The 21965-nt window shown below is 44.8% G+C and overlaps 1 protein-coding gene across 1 annotated transcript in view; it reads right to left on the reverse strand.

Moving 5' to 3' along the window:
- The window catches only part of LOC147737473 (E3 ubiquitin-protein ligase Mdm2-like), a 79000-nt gene that overhangs the window by 10784 nt on the left and 46251 nt on the right, over positions 1-21965 (reverse strand). The window contains exon 2 of the mRNA XM_086924161.1: positions 11625-11756. Within this exon, the coding sequence (XP_086780287.1) occupies positions 11625-11756 (132 nt within the window). The remainder of the gene's footprint in view (positions 1-11624; positions 11757-21965) is intronic.

A 21965-nucleotide genomic window follows, 5' to 3' on the forward strand; every position in this document is an offset into this window, starting at 1 on the left:
ACATACATGTTCAAAGGGCCAAGCTTTAGTATCTAGATTAATGCTGAGGCAGCAAGGTTCATTCTAGTTGAGGCAAAGGAATCTAGGACTCAAAACTGTCAAATATCTACAAAACCGAAGTGACTTGCAACAGGAATCCATCATTACAACATCCCAGAGCAGACGTGTTAAGAATGATATACATACAAACTAGTGGGACAAAAAAATATGCCATTTTCCAGATTCAGAACCGGTGGAGGGCACACTCTAAGGCAGGGGTCTCCAAACCGGTCCTGGAGGGCACACTCCAAGGGAAGCTTTTAGCAACTCTGGGTCAGCCTCAATCTGCAATCTTATCAAGACAGAAAAAAATGTCAAGAACTATTGTGCAAAAATGAAATAATGCATGGTAGCAAAGTAGCATCATTTGGAAACAAAGACATTTACCATTGGGGGTATTCCATCTTGGATACTACTTACCATTGGGGGACCATGTTAAATGCGACTCGCGAGTCTGATTGATATATCCAGGGTCTGTCCTCTCGGAGGGGCGGTCAAACAGGGAATAAAGGGCCCCATACAGGTACATTCAGAGTCAGTGTCATTTCAAAAGAAACACTGGGCAGTGGGATCTTCAAGGAAAAAAAGGGTTGAGTCAGTTACGAACAGAACATGATCCGCATCTCAACCAGTTCAGACGTCAACCTTGCCAACACCGAACACCTTCCCTTCCAGGTCCACACCGACCCCAAGACCACACTCAGAGGCACCCTCCTCTACCGACCTCCAGGACCCCGTGCACAATTCAGTGACGACATCTCTGATTTTATCACCCCACATGCCCTCCCCTCCGAAGAATACATTCTACTGGGAGACCTCAACTTTCACCTGGAAAAGAGCAATGACAGCAACGCCGCCACCCTTCTGGACAACCTCGCTAACCTCGGACTCAGACAGCTTGTCACTACCCCCACCCACATTGCAGGTCACACACTCGACCCTATCTTCACCTCTAGCAAACATATCTCCTTCAGTCACACCACAGCTCTCCATTGGACGGACCACAGCTGCGTTCACTTTACCTACAATAAGACCACAACTCACAACCATCCTCAACCCACTCTGCGAAGAAACTGGAACAAAATCACCATCGACCAGATCTCCTCATCGCTTCTTCAAAACCCTCCTGCCCACTCCTCAAACCCCGACCAAGCAGCCATTAACCTCTCCCAATGGCTATCCAACAGCACCGACACCCTAGCACCATTGAAAAAACGTCAAATCAAACTAGGCAGCAAAAACGCCCCCTGGTTCAACGATGATCTTAAGAAATCTAAGAAACTCTGTCGCTCCCTCGAGAAGGCCTGGAAAAAAGACCCAACCACCAGCACCAAGGACGCCTTCAAAAACGCCACCCGCATACACCACCAACTTATCTGGTCTGCCAAGAAAGCCGCATTCAAAGATCGACTAGACAACAACGCCCACAACAGTAAGGAGTTATTCAACATCGTCAAAGAATTTACCAACCCCACTGCCAACTCCAATGACATCACCCCTTCCCAAGACCTCTGCGACTCCCTAGCCTCATTCTTCCACAACAAAATCGCAGACATCCATAACAGCTTCGACAACCAACCCGGAGACCAACCCACCCATCCTTCTGCCACACCTCCACCCCCCTGAACATCCTTAATGACAGGAAAACAATCTCCACTGAGGACACCATCCGCCTGATGAACTCCATCCACTCAGGATCCCCCACAGACCCATGCCCTCACCACATCTTCAACAAAGCAGACTCCATCATAGCACCACACCTCCGAGACGTCATCAACTGCTCCCTCAACTCCGCCACCTTCCCGGAAAGCTGGAAACACGCAGAACTCAGCGCCCTTCTGAAAAAACCCACAGCTGACCCCACCGAACTCAAAAACTACCGCCCCATCTCGCTCCTTCCATTCCCGGCCAAAGTCATCGAGAAAGCTGTCAACAACCAGCTCGCCGCCTTCCTCGAAACCAACAAATCCCTCGACTCCTCACAGTCCGGCTTCCGAGCCAAACACAGCACTGAGACCGCCCTCATCTCAGCAACAGACGACATTCGAACTCTACTGGACAATGGAGACACAGTCGCCCTCATCCTACTCGACCTCTCCGCAGCCTTCGACACAGTCTGTCATAGCATCTTGTTACAGCGCCTCAATAACATCGGAATCCAAGGAAAAGCACTGGAATGGATCACATCGTTCCTCACCGGAAGAACCCAGAGAGTCCGCCTCCCACCATTCAAGTCAGAGGCCACTGAAGTCATCTGCGGCGTGCCACAAGGATCTTCACTCAGCCCCACCCTCTTCAACGTATACATGAGCCCCCTCGCGGCCATCGCACGCCAACACAACCTCAACATCATCTCCTACGCTGACGACACTCAACTGATCCTATCACTCACCAGAGACCCTAACACTGCCAAAACCAACCTACATCAAGGAATGAAAGAAGTAGCCGAGTGGATGAAGCACAGCTGTCTGAAACTGAACTCAGACAAAACAGAAGTCCTTATCCTGGGTACCTCCCCCTCCGCCTGGGATGACTCTTGGTGGCCAGAGGCCCTTGGAAAAGCACCCATCCCGACGGACCATGCACGTAACCTGGGCGTCATCCTGGACTCCTCACTCTCTATGAACAGACAAGTCAACGCCGTTTCATCATCTTGCTTCAACATTCTTCGCCTGCTCAAAAAAACATTTCGCTGGATCCCCACCGAAACTAGAAAAACGGTCACCCACGCACTGGTCACAAGTCGCCTGGACTACGGAAACACCCTATACGCCGGTACCACCGCAAAACTCCAGACAAAACTCCAACGCATCCAGAACGCTTCAGCCAGACTCATACTAGACATCCCGCGTAAAGACCACATCTCTGGTCACCTGAAAAACCTCCACTGGCTCCCCGTCAATAAGAGAATTACTTTCCGCCTCCTAACCCACGCACACAAAGCACTTTACGAACTTGGACCCGAATGCCTCAACACACGACTGTCCTTCTACACCCCCTCCCGTCAGCTACGATCCTCCAACCAAGCCCTTGCCACTGTTCCTCGCATCAACAAAACCACCATGGGAGGAAGATCCTTCTCCTACCTGGCAGCTAAAACCTGGAACTCACTTCCCACTCACCTTCGCCTCACTCAGAACCACCTAGCATTCAGAAAACAACTTAAAACTTGGATATTCGACAAGTAACTCCCCTCCTTTCTTCATGCGCCTTGAGACCCTCTGGGTATGTAGCGCGCTCTATAAATCATTTGACTTGACTTGACTTGACTTAAGTAGCAATGAGACAATGGGCATAAGACACTAGACATCATCCAAGTTCACACCAGCTGATGAAAATAGTGGGAGATTACTATTCATAACAAAGCCATGTGAGAGGCAGAACACAAAAAGGGTTGTTAAGCGTTGCATGAACATACTCCCCCACCCCCTCTTCAGCATCTCGCATAACTGAAAGGATTGGCCAAAAAACTATCAGTAAAATATGCTTGATTCACCTCACAAACCTCCACAACATACTAGAAACCACCCGCCCCCTTTCAGCGTCCCCCAAAGTTCCTCGTAACATTCTTATCAAAGACCTGGTTAACATGTGAGTTGCTGTCTTATCTTACCCGGCTCCATGGAACCACTGCTCACTAGCTGGAGATCAGTGATGCATAACTCTCTAACGTAAGTATGTTCTCTTCAGCTCGGAAGAGACAGGACAACTCAACACCCCCACCAAAAAAAACTCAACAAAAACAAACTACCAACTCTTAACCCTCTAGCCCAGGGGTCTCCAAACCGGTCCTGGAGGGCTGGGTCCATGCCAGATTTTTAAAATTACTACATGTATCTCAATGGGGATATCCAAAGAATCTGGCATGGATCCGGCCCTCCAGGACCGGTTTGGAGACCCCTGCTCTAGCCCTTGCTTGGTAAGATCCTTAACCTTGAAAAATGAATAACCCAGCAACTTCACAAACAGGTTAGGGGCTCCAACACACCTACAGGAAGGCAAGGACCACGGCAGTTTTTCAGAATACCCACTTATTCTATAAGTTCGATTCCTTTACACAGGTTTTAGGGATAGTTTTATTTTATGGGGTTATTTCGAAATGATAGCATTAACTCGGCCCCAATAAGTCAGAACTCGATTCCACTGATGTGTGCATCAAATTCCTAGATACAAACAATATTGTAATCATTCTTCCTGAAAATGTAAGACGGTGATGACCCCGTGGCGTAAGCACAGTCGATCGCTGTGTCGCTAGAACGACTAAGACATATTCAAAACAGTCTCCATCCAACCACCTCTTCCCCCTTCAATATTACTGTCCACTGCGGAGAGTACATTTGTACACCAACGACACTTTTCTACTACTGGGTTATCAATACCAACCAGCATGCTACATTTTTCTAAGAACAAACCAATCACGGATGTATATGTTCTATCTCAAGGTAAATCCCACCAGGCAGAATTCAGTCACATGAATATCAGCATGGCTCCAGAACAGTATGAAGGATAGCTCCTCTTTCAGCCTCGCCGATGTCAAGGCTCTAGGGCAGCGGTCTTCAATCTGTGGGGCGCGACCCCCAGGGGGGTCGTGGAGTCCTGGGAAGGGGGTCGCAGACAAATTCTGCAGAGTGCAGTTTCTGGCGTCGGGCTGAACGAGGGTGCTCACGGCGGAGGCCTAATTTACACCGAGGTGTGAAAAACATCAATGCCTCATTAACAAGTAAAAAGTCTTTTAAAGACCTGTCAAGTACTTGGGTGTGCCTGTGTGTGTGTCCTTGAAGCTGTTACAGCCGGGCTCACATACACGAGCTGGGGGGGCGGGGGGGGGCTGGGGGAGTGGCTGTAGTGTAGCCCTTTGAGTTCAATGGATTTTGCGCACCTGGAGCTGTGGGTCCCGTGACACGTCCCCCGCCCCCAGCAGGGAGGCACAGAGATGCCCTCCCGTGAGCCGGAAAGAAGAAGGACGATGACGCAGAGAGATACTGATCCCCCCACCCCCCATGAGAGAGGCACAGAAAAGGTGGGTGACTGAATGATGAGTGGATGGATGAATGAAAGGGTGGATGGATGAATGACTGATGTATGGATGGAAGGATGAAAGGGTGGATGGATGAAGGATAGATTGGTGAAGGATAGATGTATGGATGGAAGAATGAAAGGGTGGACGGATGAAGGATGGATGGATGAAAGGGTGGATGGATGAATGATGGATGGATGGATGTGTAAAAAGATGGGTGGATGAATGATGGGTGAATGGATGGATGAAAGGGTGGATGGATGAATGATAGATGTATGGATGGAAGGATGAAAGGGTGGATGGATGAAGGATAGATTGGTGAAGGATAGATGTATGGCTAGAAGGATGAAAGGGTGGACGGATGAAGGATGTATGGATGGATGTGTGAAAAGGTGGGGGGATGAATGATGGGTAGATGGATGGATGAAAGGGTGGGTGGATGGATGGATGAAAGGGTGGATGGATGAAGGATGGATGTATGGATGGGAGGATGAAAGGGTGGATGGATGAAGGATGGATGTATGGATGGGAAGATGAAAGGGTGGATGGATGTATGAATGGATAAAATTTTGCATGGATGAATGTGTGAAAAGGTGGGTGGATGAATGATGGATGAATGTGTGAAAAGGTGGGTGGATGAATGATGGGTGGATGGAAGGAAGGGTGGATGGGTAAAGGATGGATGTATGGATGGAAGGATGAAAGGGTGGATGGATGAAGGATGGATGTATGGATGGAAGGATGAAAGGGTGGATGGATGAAGGATGGATGTATGGATGGAAGGATGAAAGGGTGGATGGATGGATGTGTGAAAGTGTGGGTGGATGAATTTATTTATTTATTTTTTTTTTTGGATGTGATGAGGTCTAACAGGCGCATTTATGGTTGTCAAAAGTTGATGATGAGGAGTACCAGTTTCTAGAAACTTTTGTTGGAAGGGGGTCCTTACGCCTAAAAAGGTTTTACAAGGGGGTCTTGGCATCAAAAAGTTTGAAGACCTCTGCTCTAGGGCTTTACAAACATCAGCGCTAACCTGTTCAGCCTTCAGAAAGCACATCATAAAAAACCCCAGATCGGGTTCCTTTTGCAGAATGAATTGCTGCACCGATCACTGCATAAGACACGCCCCATTCACCATACATAATGATACGGGTAGCACCCTCCCAACCACATCTTCACAAGTTCACTCATCACTCCAAGCACAAACCCCGTCCAGAACATATACAGTTCAAGCTGCTCTGTAGAATCTACAAAGCCAAGCATTCGACAAACGAGCATTGGCAAAGCCAATAATTCTGCCATTGGCTTCTCTACCGCCTTTTCGGTTTGCAAATGCTCGCTTAGTTATATTCTCACTAAATATTATTGGAGAAGCTGCCGGCTTATTGGCAAAGCTAAAGGTGAAAGCATACATTAAGTCACTGTTTCACCCATTACCAAGCACAGTCATTGAATTCTTGCATTTATGCATCTATTCGTCCGCTCATTGTCTCATTATTAAATCCATACGTCGACAAAACCACACAGGAACTCACTAATCAATGAAAAAGCATTTTCAGAACATATTGGTTTTGCTGCTAGTTTGTGAGTGGAGTGAGAAGGCTTCCGTTGGTGTGTGACCGCTCGTCTGTGAGGGGTGATGCTGGCAGTGTGAGACTGCTGGGACGTGAGGGGTGCGAGTGTGTGCGAGTGTGTGTGTGGGGTCAATAGTGTACGACTGCTAGCCTGCGAGTGGCGGGAGTGCTGTCTGTGCTGGACTGACGACAGAATAACGGACGGAAGCCTTTACAACAAGAGCTTTCACAATGCCAGCAGAGCAACAGCTATGCCCTTATAACGTCCGTTTTTACAACCAAATACTTATCAGGCTGCCACACAGGTAGATTGTCGGGGTGAGAGTGCTGGTGTGTGAAGGATGCGAGTGCTGTTGGTATCAGGAGTCCACCGTTTTGAGGGGTGTAAAAGTGCCATCTGTGGTGTAACTCTAGCTCTGTGCAGAATGTGTGCTGTTGGTGCGTAATGTTAATGTATTAGATATTAAATTGCTGTCAAGTGTGACAATGCTACTCTGAGTGACGTGAGAGTGATTTCTAGTGCTTGATGGATGTGAACATACTCGTACCAGTACAAGACAGTTTAACTGTGAGGCTGCCAGCCAATGAGGGGTGAAAGAACGCTATTGGCTGTGTGTCACTGCTACACCGTGGGGTGTGAGACTGTTGTCAGTAGTGAAGAACGTTACGCCTGTGATGGAAGTGAGTTTTTCAGTCATGTGAGGAGTGTATATCAGAATAATACTCTGCGGGAAACGCTCTGTTGCTGATGTGAGGTTGGCCGTCTGAGGGGAGGGAGAGTCCTTGTAATGTGATACAGCTATTGTGAGAGGATGCTCATGGCATTGAGAGATGTAAGTGTGCTCTGTAAGGAATGAGAGTGCTGTCTAGTGTCAAACTGTTGATCTGCGATTCTGCGAGGACTGTAAGGTAGAGTCAGTACTGATCTGAAGGGTGCCTGCGTACTTCTGACAGTGTGCCTCTGCTATTTTGTGAGTGGTGCTGCCGGAAGTGGGAGGATGCTCCTCTGCCAGGACTGCAGGGGCGGTTTGTAGTTTGAGTGAACGCTGTGAAACTGCTAGTCTGTGAGATGAAGGAGTGATGTTGGGAGTGTGAGAGAGCAGCGTAGAGATGTCAAGGTGCTTTGTGTGTGTGCCCTCCCGTCTGCTATAGACTAGTGTGCCCTAAGTTTCATCAAAACAGCTTTGTGTTGCGCTGCAAACCGGAAGTGTTCCAAAGCTTTAACGAGGTGTCGGTGAATGAAAATAGCTGAAGCAGGAAGAGAACTTCTGTCCACATTGCATTATGTTCCATCAATGAAAAATGTTCTCTACTTTCACCCCCAGGGGCTTCTCCTTCTGAAAGACTGCAGTGGGACAAAGGGTGGGTGGGCTTTACAACAGTAGCTGTGTAGGGTATTATCAACTTGCCACTCCACTCAATACTGTTCAAGGGAATCCTCCTCTATAGTGATTTTGGGGTCAGGACTGTTCTGAGAGTAATGCCACATACTCATGTCAGGCCGCCCTCCTCTCCCACCAGGTCTCTTTCAGCAGCTTCTCTATGGCTAGCTTTCCTCTGTCTGACATAGAAGGGCTCTACCTACATTCATCTGCTGCTGCTGCTGAAGAGAGCAACCTGCAGACAGCACCAGGGAAAAGGGCAATTCTTTTTTGTTGTTGTTAAAAAAAGGGAATGATGATGTTACTTACCCAGTAAGCATTTGTTTTTGGCATGCAGAGCTGTTGATTCACATGCTTTGCATGTTGCTGCCATCTAGTGTTGGCTCACGGTCCATGCATGCAAATCTTTCTTCGAAGAAGTCTTTCCAGTCACGATGGAAGGTGACTCCTCCTTTCAGTGATAGTGCGCCTGAGCATCAGCACCATTGTTAAGATTGTTTTCACGCAACAGGTAGAAAATGGCGTAAGTAAGTGAGGGATATAGATGTCCATGCGTATGAATGTATAATGAACAACTGCAACAACTATAGGTGCCCGAGGAGGCAGGTGGGCGCATGTGAATCTACAGCTTTACATGCCAAGAACAGATGCTTACAGGGTAAGTAACATGATCCATTCAAAGCATGTGTGCTGTAGATACACATGCTTTGCATAGACTTAGAAGCAGTACACTCCCAAAGCAGTAGCGAACAGGTAGATATTGCAGTTGTTTTGAAACAGTGTTTTGAGCACTGCTTGGCCTACTTTAGCTTTTTGGCGAGCTAAAGCATCTACACACGTGTTTGGTAAATATGTGTGGTGTAGACAATGTAGCTGCATTGCATATGTCAGCTAGAGGAATGTTGCCTAAAAGGCCATAGTAGCCCCTATTTTGCAAGTGGAATGCGCTCTTGGGGGTATGGATAAAGTTCTTTTAGTTTTCGCATAGCATGTTTACATGTACTTAACACTCCATCTTGAAATACCAGATTTAGAGATGGGATTGCCTTTGTGAGGTGGAGCAAATGCAACAGGTAGTGATACAATAAGGCTGTTTTAACATCAAGCGTGCGAAGAGCTTGTTCAGCTACTGAATCAGGTTGAGAAAAAAACACAGGCAACTCAACTGATTGGTTAGTATGAAAAGCATAAACTACTTAGGGAAGGAATTTTGGATTGGTGCGAAGAGCTACCCTGTCTTTATGGGGTTGAAAGACGGGGTCCTCCAAGGTTAATGCCTATAGCTCACCAACTCTCCTCAATGAAGTGAATGCAATGAGGAAAACAACCTTCCATGAAAGAAGCTGTAAAGGACAATTATGCAAAGATTCAAAAGGTGGACCCATAAGCCTGGTAAGGACAATGTTAAGATTCCACATCTGTGCAAGTGGGATTCTTGGTGGTATTACACTTTTCAAGCCATCCATGAAAGCTTTGATTACGGGAACTTTGAATAGAGACAAATGTCTTCTGCAAATATGCAGCTACTGCTGCAAGGTGCAAACAAATAGATGTATAAGCCAGTCCAGTTTGCTGTAAGTGCAACAGGTAACAAAGTATTGTACAAAAGCATTTAGAGGATTGATTTTATTGTTATTACAACAGGCAACACATCTTTTTCACTTTGCTGCATAACATGCTCTGGTAATAGGCGTTCTTGCTTCTTTCAGAAAAGTCATACAGTCTGGTGGTAGATTTAAATAACCAAACTCTAGGACTTCAGGAGCCAGATCGCTAGCTTTAGTTCCTTGGGATTCGGATGCCTTATTTCTCCAAGGTTCTTAGTGAGGAGCCTGGAGGTGAGATGCACCTTTTGATTTTCAAGTACTGGCAGCTCCAACAGGGTGGTGTACCATGGTAGACGGGCCCATGTGGGAGCTACTAGAATCAGTGTGAGGGATGTTTGCCTGAGCCTCCAAAGCAGAAATGGAATGAGCGGGAGAGGCGGAAAAGCATAGGCAAATATCCCTGACCAGATTATCCATAGGGCATTGCCTTTGGAGAGTGGGGGTGGGAACCTGGAGGCGGAGTTTAGCATTTTGCGTTGTCGACTGTGGCAAACAGGTCTATTTGCAGGAATCCCCATTGTTGGAAGTATGGAAGGAGAACCTGGGGATGAAGTTCCCACTCGTGAATTTGCTGCCTCTTTCTGCTGAGAAGGTCGGCAATTTGATTTTCTACCCCTGGAAGGTGTTCTGCCAGAAGATACATTTTGTGATGGATTGCCCAATTCCAAATGGCACAAGAGAGGTGTGACAGTTGTAGAGTGTGTCCCCGCCCCCGTTTTTGTACATAGTACATTGCTGTCATGTTGTCCATCCGGACAAGGACCGCTTTACCTATGAGATGAGTCTGAAAAGCTTTGAGAACTAGAAAGACTGCTAGAAGCTCTAGATAGTTGATGTGGAGGCTAGTGTGCTTGTTGCTCCACAGGCCTTGTATTGTGTAATCTTGGAGATGGGCACCCCATCCGGTCAGAGACGCGTCTGCTGTGAGCGCGACCTGTGGAATAGGTTTGATGAAATTCCGTCCTTTTGATACATTTCTGGGTTCCAACACTGCAGAGAGCGATGGGTGCGGCCGGCTACCAACACTAGATAGGATATTTTTTTTTATTCATTATTTTTATTTTGCATAATAAAACAAAACATCAAACAAAGCATGAATACACAATACACAGTAAAGGGCACAAGATCGGATAATTGACCCTGCGGCTGATTGTAGGGGACGCATGTGGAGTCTTGCATGGGGAACAATTGCAATGCAAGAAACCATCACTCTCAGCAGTTGCATGAACACTCCGGCTGGTAATGAGTGGTTGGATTGAAATTGTACAACATAGACTGAATGCTGTGAATTCAGGGTACATTGGGAGAGGCTAGAGCTTTGATCGTGTCTAGACTGGCCCCTTGGTAACATTGCACCTGTGAAGGACGCAGTTGAGATTTCAGTGCATTGACCATAAAGCCCAGTTGATGAAGGGGTATTGTGGTCTGAGTGGGTCGTAGACCGTTTTGGTAAGTGCTGGCTTTGAAGAGCCATTCGTCTAGGTAGGGCAAGACGGGAGTATGTTGCCTTCCGGCATGAGCTGCGACTATTGCCAAGCATTTGTTAAATACTCTGGGAGCAGTAGTCACTCCAAACGGGAGTACTTTGAATTGGTAATGTTTGCCTGCTATCACAAATCTGAGGTAGTTGCGATGAGCTGGATGAATTTGAACATGAAAATATGTGTCTTTCAAGTCTAGAGCAGACATAAAATCTCACGTCTGTAAAGGTGGAATAACCGGTTGAAGTGTTACCACGTGAAAGTGCTCTGGCAGTATATATTGGTTTAACTCTGAAATCCAGAATAGGTCTTAAGGACCCGTCCTTTTTGGAGATCAGAGAACAGTTAAAGTTGCAATCAATGCTTAAAAATGAATGCCCCTGTAGGAAAATAGTTCTTCAGTTTTAAAATATTCCAACAATGTAGTATGTCATAGCTTTGGGAAACCAACATTAAACACCAAATTACAACCAAAAATAAAATGAAGTAACAATATATTCTTAACAGAACGTTCGAGCACGCACCTCATCATCATCATCATCTGTGATTTCCTGATCATCGTCTACATTGTACTCTTCAGAGTACAGAGACTCCACATCAAACTCGATGCTAAACTGGTCAGATTCTGAATCACTTACTGATGGAGAATCAAGATTCTGAAGAAAATAAATACATTACAAGAAATTGATATGTAAGCTGCCAAAATATTTATATTAAATACTTTTTCTAAATTATATCAAATGCTGGCTGTATTTAGGCAAAAAACTTTATGGATTACAACTTCAATTAAAATGGAATAAAAGTTACACTGAAGACCGAGCTTTCTTCCAGACCTGCACACAACTTTTCTTTTTTATCATAAGATATTTTCTTGGCATCAACACAATGACTGGACTTCTGACAATGACATCAGAAGCATTCAGTTGCCCTGAGTCCACGATAATACTATGCCCATTAAATCAGACTGTTGCATGGCTCACCTCCTATTTTCCTTCTGTGACGCTGGGCTGGCCGTTCTCATCATGTTCACTTAATAGTTCACTACTCCTTAATAGTGCACCCATGCACCCCAGATGTTTAGACGTTAGAGAGGGCATAATTATTTAATGGTCCAATCCTACCTCCTACTTTAGCTGGCTCAGCACCTCTTCTGCCTTCCACTTCTGCACAATATCACCTTTTGGAATGACTAGGCTCAATATCGCAAACTAGGGGTGGTATCTACTAACACTCATATATCATTTAAAACATTTAATGCCGCCATCTGTGGTGTTGACGTTATTGTGGCACACATTATTTCTGAGAGGTCCATTGCAGAATCTCTGAATGATAGTGTATCCCCATAGTGTGTATATGAAGTCACCCTCTTACATTTTTCAAATCAAGCAGATCCGGTATTAGTTCCTATGGTCGTAGTCTGTAGGTATGATGCAAATGATGAAATTAGATTGGGTCTGTTCACAAAGGTAAGTTACTATTTGTTATTTACAAGTGCAACTTTATTCTTACACTTTTAAGTAAGTCAGCTACTTTTGGTTATGCATAAAATCATATAAAGTTACTCAAAAGTGTAGACATATCTTCATCCCTGAAAAAGGGGGTGGAACCTAAGTCATGAATGTAAGTTACGCAACAAAAAATAGTTATACAGTCTGGCAATACACATAGCCAAACCTCCTACTGCAACATCCTCTAACAGAAAATAATGGAGACCGGGACTCACTTGTAAACTCCATAGGAAAGATTATTAATTTAAATTCAACTATTTAAGACACTTAAAAATGTGTACAATTATATTTTAATGTTGAAAAACATATGAAGAGTACTTTATTTTATATTTTAATAACTTTGCACTTTAAAATCAATGTGCCAATAAATTGTATTAAAATATTATTAAATTATTTCAATTCTAAACATCACTTGATTACTAATGTATAATAAAAAACTTTTTTACATTAGGGGATTTATTTTTAATTTAAACTTGAGAAAAGCAATTTCAATGTAATACATAGTAAACCATTACAATTATTATTCAAACTTTCAGATCTGTAGCATTTTCTTTCATTATTTCTACATTTAACATAAGTATTTAAAATGAATTTACATTAAAATAAAAATATTTTGCAAACTTTATCTAAGTTTAATAAATAAATTTACTTTTCCCTATACTTCACCATACAGAGATGTCCTACCTCCCCGGACTATTGAGATCTGTCCATGGCAAGTATAAAGTATTTTCCCTGTACTATACCATACAGTAAACTCCAGGCCGACTGCAAAGTCTCCCAATGGTAAAAAAAAAACAAAAAACAAAGAGTAAAAAATGCTAAAGCATTAAACTACATTTTAAAATAACTTGAAAATATTTACAACTATAGTTCAACTGTGTAAATTAGAAAATATATTACCAGCTGAAGTATTTTAAAAAAGTGTATTATGAATTATTTTGATTTATTTATGTATTTTCCTCATTCGCCACCAATCTCACTTCAAATACACACGCGGGTAGTCCGTACCCACACTCAGCAAGCTAAGAGGCGTAAGCGTCTGGAGTTGGAAAGACCCGCCTACTGGTACTTGGACTTGCTTGTGTGCAAATGAAGACACCAACTGAGATAACTCTGTTAACAAGCTCCAGGAGGTAGATGACCCTCGTCTTAAAACTTCCAGCCCTCGACTGAAAGTGTCAGACATGGCCCATAGAGTATTGAGGCAGCATAATCATAGGACCCGAAAAAAAAAGCTGACCGAGCGAGGAGCTATATCAAGGAGATAAAAAATGAGAATGGCACTTTAACTACCGACGAGGAAATTTGTGATTCCTTTCAGACTTTTTTTCAATCTATTTATCGGGAGGATGGCAGTGTAGATAGCCATGGTGCACAGAGGTGGCTTGGAGGTATCCCTCTCCCCTGCCTTAATTTAGAACAACAGCAACACCTAGACAGGGCCTTTTCCTTTGCTGAGTTTAAGGATGCTATCTCTGATGGCAAGAACGGAAAGGCTGCCGGTCCGGATGGGCTTCCTGCCGAGATTTACAGAATAATAAGCGATCAGGGAGTCCCCACTATGATGAACCTCTTTAATCAAATCTTGCAAGAAGGACTAAATCCACCAGATTCCTGGAACAACGCCACTATAGTCCTGATCCTGAAACAAGGGAAAGCGGCATCTAATTGTGGGTTTTATAGACTCATATCTCTCCTGAAGCAGACTATAAATCTTTACCTCTATATTGGCAGCGAGATGTGGTATAGTGGCAGGAGATATTTTGCATTCAGACCAGAAGGGTTTCGTAAAGGGTCGCCAGCTTTTTCACCTTACATGTGATCTAATCGGAGCGATTGACCTGACCTCTACATACTCTATTCCCCTATCAGCTACGACCTTGGATGCCACTAAGGCCTGTGACAGGGTGAATTGGATATACCTGTCGGAGGTCTTGGAAAAATTAAATCTTGGGGAGACATTTCGCCATATCATACAATCCATCTACCGGAGACCAACGGCTAGACTTCTTGCAAATGGCAACCTCACTGGTCATTTTAATATCTCTAGGGGGACTAGATATGGGCTGCCCACTCTCCTCTCCTTTTTGATTTACATATTGAGCCATTCGCTCAACGGCTCAGCGAGGACTCCAACATCCAGTCTTTTAAATATGGGGAGTGGGAGAGAAAGGTAGCCCTCTATGCTGATGATATTGGAATTTTTTACAGCTAATCTAGTTACGGCACACACAGCCGTTATTAGCCAAGCCCAGGAGTTTGGGCTAGTCTCAGGCTACGAAATTAATGCTGCAAAGACAGAGGTTATGGTCTGGAATTAGGCGGCAAATCATTATCGCACCAGATAAGCCCTAGAAGGAGAGACCTGGGGGTAAATATCTTGCAAGATATTACTAAGATCGCCAAAACTAATTTGACCACGTGGGGAAAGAGTGCGTGAAGCTAATGAAATCTTGGGCTTCGCTCGCCATTTCAATTATTAGCAGAGTCAACTTAGTAAAAATGTCAATACTCCCAAAAATTATTTTTCTTTAATAGTATCCCCCTTAATTTTGAGAAATGACAAATTGATAAAACTCAGAGGGATATAAATTCTTTTGTCTGGGGATATAAACTCTCCAGGATAGCTTGGAAAAAGCTAAGCCGCAGGAGGGAGAAGAGAGTTCCGGCTTTGCAGGATATTCAGCTTTATGTTTGGGCCTTCCAACTCTCTCATGCACACATGCTTCTGAAAATGCTGGTCAATACCGGAGCAGGAGGGATGTTTTTAGCTATGCTTCAGGGTGCACACTTTTCGGTGGAGGGCTTTCTGTTTAAATATGGCGATCCTAAGTTTAAAAAAAAAAAGTTAGGCTTAAGGTTTTGCAGGGCCTTGGTAAAACATGGGCTGAATTGAGGAGGTCAGTCACTCTTGGATATTTCTCTAGCTTGGCTCCCCTATGGGATTCCCCCGGCGGCCCAGAATGTTTGAGGGATAGATTGGCAACCCCTTTGAGGGAAGCCGGTCTTGTAGTTTGGGGGACCTGATCTCAGATGGCACCTTAGTTACATGGCAACAACTTAGGGATAGGATTGGGACTGGTCTTTCTAAATTTAAATATCTGTAGCTGGCCAGTTGGGTCCAGTCACACCTACAAACAACTTATGGTAGCTTATTAGGTGGAGGCAATCACCTGGAACACCAGCTTGTGACCAGACCCCAAGGGAAGAAGGAAGTCTCCTTCTGGTACCAGGCTATCTTGGACGGTGACTTTAAACTTGCCGAGGAACTGTGGGGAAGCTCTCTACCTGCTCAAGACTGTGATACATTGGGGCAGAACTCGTTTAAAATCTTATACGAAATTGTAAAACCGTCTTGGTTAAAAAGGAACCATCTGTTCACTGTTAATAGGGCTTACTTCACCCCATTGAGACTGTGAAAATCAATAAAGAGTTGCCTGTATGCTGTAAGAAATGTGGATTGGCCTCGGCCTCCCACATTCATATGTTTAAAGAGTGCCCAGCCTTGGCCTCTTTTTGGGACAGTATTGGAACATTCCTGTTGGATACAATAGGAAGCCTGGTTACTATTGGCCTGCCTTTGATCATCTTTGGCTTGAAGGATAATGTTTGTGGCCCTGTAAGATCACTACTTTTTTATGCTATGCTCCTAGCTAGGAGACAAATTTGCATAAAATGGACAGATCCTGTCCCTCCTACTTGTCTAGACTGGCAGTCCTCTGTCTTGGCGATTTCAAAGTTAGATTTATTGAGATCTGGCAGCAAAAAGAAGAGAACATTTCGGAACATATTGAAATCAAGATGAGAACGGGAGTTGTATAGAGGGTTCCCCCCCCCCCTTTTTTTGTATTATGAATTATTAAAAGGAGAGATGAAGGTGTAAACTCCCAGCGTAGGTTCGTTAATAGCATGTTACATTAAGTGTGGTGGTGTTACAAAACGTACTACAAAATGCAGTTTGGGAAGATCACCACTTGAGGTGGGGGCATCAGCCTCGTCCAGTCAGTGTCGTCAAAGAAACCAATGTCTGTCTTCCATGCCGCCTTTACTGCTGGAACTGTCTCAGGGGTGTGTATTGCCACGATTTCTATACCCTAGAGATCATCTTATCTAAAGTTGTTTAAGTGTGCATTTGGCCTCCAAAGGGTTAGCCCCTTCGCTGCGGGGGTAATTCCTCAGCTCAGCTCGTCATGAGGCACGGCGCTCCTGTGCTCATCACGAGCTGAGCTCGTCACAGGTGCACCGGCTCCCGTGGAACGCTCAGCACAGCAGAGGAATTATCCCCGCATGCGAGCGTTCCAAGGCTCATGATGAGCTGAGCTCGTTATGAACACCGGCCTCATGACGAGCTCAGCTCGTCATGAGCATAGAAAAGGTTAAAGTCTAGTTTGAGTCTTGAAGTGCTGAGATATGGCTGCAATGGATGACCCAGTTGCTAATAGCGGATGAACTGGGAAGGATAGTGCCCACCTTCTGCTTGTATGTCTGCAAAGATTCAGATAATCTCAACATCCGTTCAGTTGAGGAAATCCTTAGATTGTCGCATACGTCAAATCAAGCCTGGGATGTCACCTTTGGGAGAACTTCACCCACCGATAAAGAAGTCAATCTACCAATCTTTTCCATGGTGCCGAATGTATCCTTCAAAGCAGCTAGCACTGTCGTTGATGCATGGGGACGTTCAGCCAGCTGTCTGTCTTTTCATACTAAGTGAAGTAAATCGCTGCCCTAGCATCTATAATTTGTTGCAGTATGCTGGGTCAAGATTCAGATCAAACAGCCAGTTGTTTATCAAACTGGGAAGAAAGGCCAGGTAACGTGTCACAATATCTGCCACACCCAGACCACCATTGAAGGCTGACTTGCAACATTTGACTAGATATACTGTTGGTTATTTACTATTTTCGGTAAATGCTGTAAGTAGGGAGTTTGTTTGTCTAAAACAATGTGGTCTTGATCACATAATTTGCATATATAATCATTGTGCTAAAAACAACATTTATAGAAAGTAACAATGGACTAGGGTGATCAATGAAACCGCTCAAAATACTGTACAATGGAGTTGAGAGGCACAACAAATGTATCAATATTTGTTGTACCTTTAGCATGATAACTGATGGACTTATAAATAATTACCTGCACAGATAATTGCAACATATGTCTGGCATCCATCCATCAAATGGATGTAGAACGAAGACTAGGCAGAGGGTGAAAGTGACACTGCCCACTACTAAAGGTGCAGAACAACACTCATATGCCGTGAATTCTGAGCAGGTCAGTCAGAAGGCCACATAGCAAAAACATTGTGGATTCAGCCTGCAAGAGAAGTTCTACATTTTGTAGAAGACCTTCAGGCGTATTCCTATTCCTATTAAAGCCAGTCAGACAATTAAAGATAGGGGTAAGGAGGGGCAAAGTTGCAAATCGCTTTTCAGTTGATCATGTAGCGGAGTAATCCTGTTTGAATCTCGAAATTTGAGATCCAGATACCAAGGTATTGATTCAAAGACCAGACTATCACCACCAGTAAACCTGAGGCTCCTTCCTGTTCTACCAACTTGGCTAGCCTCTGCGTGGGAACAACCCTAAACTCTGAGCAGTTTACGTTGAGTCCTGCACATTTGACAAGACAGTATTTCGTCTACATTGGTGCTGGATTAGACCAGGTTGGCAATGTATGTTAATAGATTGTCATGTAACAACACCCAATTTCCTCGTTCCTCGTCCTAAGCCATATATGAAGCCTTGCAAATCATGGGCCTAACGCACTCCTTTAGAGGTTACATAGATATGCTGACTATCCCCGAGGACCGTTACCACACATGCCTTTACTACACAGTTTAAGTACGAAACAGGGTTGTTTTGGTATTTACATCGCAAGTAAGCAAAGGATGGAGTCATAAAATATTTTTAGCGTTCAGGGATGTGTAAAAGTTCCTGTTCGCTCCATTGACCACAAACTTTTAGCTGGTTGAAGTGTGAACCCCAACCGTTGACTGATGCATCCGCGGTGATTGTCACAGATGATGTTGGGTTCCTGAAAGGTCTCCCCCGTTGGGTTCCTGAAAGGTCTCCCCTGTGCTCTGTTGTTGGATGCCCACCATTGTATCTGTGCTTGCACCCTTTGTGCAACAACCACTAGATCCTCCCAACCTCCTGTGGATTGAGACATTCTAGGAATGGGCGCATGTGTAGGCGAGCGTGAAGGATAAGTGGGAACAATGATGCCATCACGCCCGTTGGTTTCATGTCAGAGACTGATCCCTGTGTAAAGGGATGTTTGGTGGTGGATAGCGTGTATCCTTTGTTGTCTGGTGTGAGCCTTTGCATTTGTTTTGTTCAGTCTTGCTCCTAGGCAGGTTCTCTCTTTCAATATTCATTGGTGCACTAGAATGATACATTGCACTCTACTGAATGGGTGCTACTTTTCTGTCTAAAATTCATTAAAAAGATACTATTGAAACCGTTATTTATATTTATTAACTAACCAAGTTTTGCATCCGGTCTTAATTTTGAATAAACGTATACAATTTAATTTGGAATTATGGATCATGTGATTACATTTGATTGGTTTGGATGAAATCTTATGAAGACGCAGATATTCCCGTTCCTACATATCGAATCTCTTAATTATTTTAATTTGAACTTCAGCAGATTGCTTTCTTACATAAGGTTTGAAAGACATTCTCCTTCCAACTGAAAAAAACAAGAATGCCATCTGTTCAGAAATCCTGAACAATTATTGCAATTGTTTCGGAACTATAGGTTTGCGCCTTGGGCTAGCATATAGTGGACAGCAAAACAACAAGTGGGAGATATGCTCTATTTGGTCTTTGCAATAATAACAGTTCTCATCCCGTGATGGAAACCAATGTTTTTTAAAAGCATTCACTGGGAGTGTTCCGACTCTGAATTGGAAGTATAACTTCCTGTCTCGCGGTCTTTCAATTATGTCCCAATAAGCTTTGCAGGATGGAACCATTTTAATATCCAAAAAGCGGCCTGTTAGATTAGCTCTTGACCCAGCACAATAGATTGAGGAATACACCATCTCCCAATATATTTCTTTCAGTTTTGCTTTAGTTGGGAACTTTGTCACATCCATATTACCCCAAAGATGGTCCAGCTTTAACTTTGTCAGTAGACCCCTCAGATCTTTCAGCCAAACAATACAGTGAAATTGATCAAACTTGACAACATCTAACAATGCTGATGCATAGTGGGCTAGTTCCGGCGTCACCATCAGGCGCCTCCAGTACAACAATGGGCGCAATCGTGCTATGTCCTCAATGCTTCTCAGTCCAAGGTCCAGTTTCAATGGGATTGTTGGTGTACTTTGCGGGACCGTTACCAGCAGACACAAGAACCTGTTTTCCGCTGAACCTAGGTCTGCTAAATTTGAGAGACCCCAAAGTTCGGAGCCATACATACAAGCACTCAGAACTTTCATTTTGTAAATTTCGATGGCACAATTTATTGGCTTTGTCAGCGAGGCTCTATGTTTAAGTGCAACTGCTCCTGCAAGCTGGCTAAACTTTAATACTGCCATGTTGATGTGAGACTTCCAATTCATATTATCCTGTAATGTAATTCCTAGATAGGAAAAAGCCTCAACTTTCTCTAAAGGAGTGCCCTTATAGGTGATTACACCTTTAAATGTGGGCTGACGGTTCAAACACATAAACTTTGTCTTAGTAGTGTTCCGCTCAAGGCCCCGGCAATCACAAAAATCGCCAAATGCATTTACAGACTTTTGGAGACCGCTTGGGGTGCGTGACAGTATAAGCGTATCACCCGCAAACATGAGGACGGGGAAATATGAGCCTGCAATTTTGGGGGCATCACTTGGAGATTTGTTCAGGTAATCCACAATACCGTTAATATAAATGGAGAATAATGTTGGGGCCAGGACACACCCTTGTCGCACTCCCCGCTCTACTGGGAATGGCTCCATCACTTCTCCCTGCGCCCCCCACCTGATTTTAGCATAATAATTTTCATGTAGACGCACAACCTATTGCTCCCCCAGCATTCTTACCGTCATACTGCAAGTTGAACAACACAAGCAGGAAGGGAACAAAGGAGAGAATTCTGTTTGCGCCGGCGCTGGGAGACATCATACATCCGTTGTGTGCAGTCACCGACCCTGATCTTCCTACAACCAACCAGCACACAACATACACAAATAGTTCAAGTTCAAGTTCAGGGATTTGTATAGCGCACTACTCACCCAGAGGGTCTCAAGGCGCTTGGGGGGGGGGTTCATTTTATGTCGAAAAGCCAGGTTTTGAGTTCTTTTCTGAAGGAGATATGGTTTTGAGTAAGGCGTAGGTGAGTGGGGAGTGAGTGCCAGGTCTTGGCCGCCAGGAAGGAGAAGGATCTGCCACCCATGGTGGATTTTCGGATGCGCGGGACTGCGGCGAGGGCTTGATTGGACGATCTTAGTTGGCGGGTGGGTGTGTAGAAGGACAGTCGAGTGTTGAGGCACTCGGGTCCTAGTTTGTGGAGGGCCTCGTGTGCGTGGGTGAGAAGACGGAACGTAATTCTCTTGTTGACGGGAAGCCAGTGGAGGTCTTTTAGGTGTCCGGTGATGTGATCTTGGCGAGGGATGTCCAATATGAGTCTTGCTGATGCGTTTTGGATGCGTTGGAGTTTTTTCTGTAATTTTGCTGTGATTCCGGCGTATAGTGTGTTACCATAATCCAGTCGACTCGTGACCAGTGCGTGGGTGACAGTCTTTCTTGTCTCGAGGGGGATCCAGCGGAAGATCTTTTTGAGAATACGAAGTACGTTGAAGCAGGAGGATGAGACTGCGTTGAATTGTCTGGACATCGAGAGAGAGGAGTCAAGGATGAAGCCAAGGTTTCGTGCGTGGTCTGTGGGTATGGGTGCTGTGCCTTCAGCGGAAGGCCACCAAGAGTCGTCCCAGGCAGAGGGGGAAGATCCTAGGATGAGCACTTCCGTTTTGTCTGAGTTGAGTTTTAGGCGGCTATGTTTCATCCATTCAGCTACTTCTTTCATGCCTTCGTGAAGATTGGTTTTGGCGGTGTTAGGGTCTTTGGTGAGGGAAAGGATTAACTGGGTGTCACCGGCGTAAGAGATGATGTTAAGGTTGTGTTGGCGCGCGATGGATGCGAGTGGGCTCATGTATACGTTGAAGAGGGTGGGACTGAGTGATGATCCTTGTGGTATGCCACAGATGACTTCAGTTACCTCTGAGATGAATGGGGGAAGACGGACTCTTTGAGTTCTCCCGGTGAGGAATGAGATGATCCAGCCCAGGGCTTTTCCTTGTATGCCGATGTTGCTGAGGCGTTGTATAAGGGTGCTGTGGCAGACTGTGTCGAAAGCGGCGGA

The sequence above is a fragment of the Lissotriton vulgaris genome, chromosome 1_1, assembly GCF_964263255.1.
Source record: "Lissotriton vulgaris chromosome 1_1, aLisVul1.2, whole genome shotgun sequence".
NCBI classification, from domain to species: Eukaryota; Metazoa; Chordata; class Amphibia; order Caudata; family Salamandridae; genus Lissotriton; species Lissotriton vulgaris.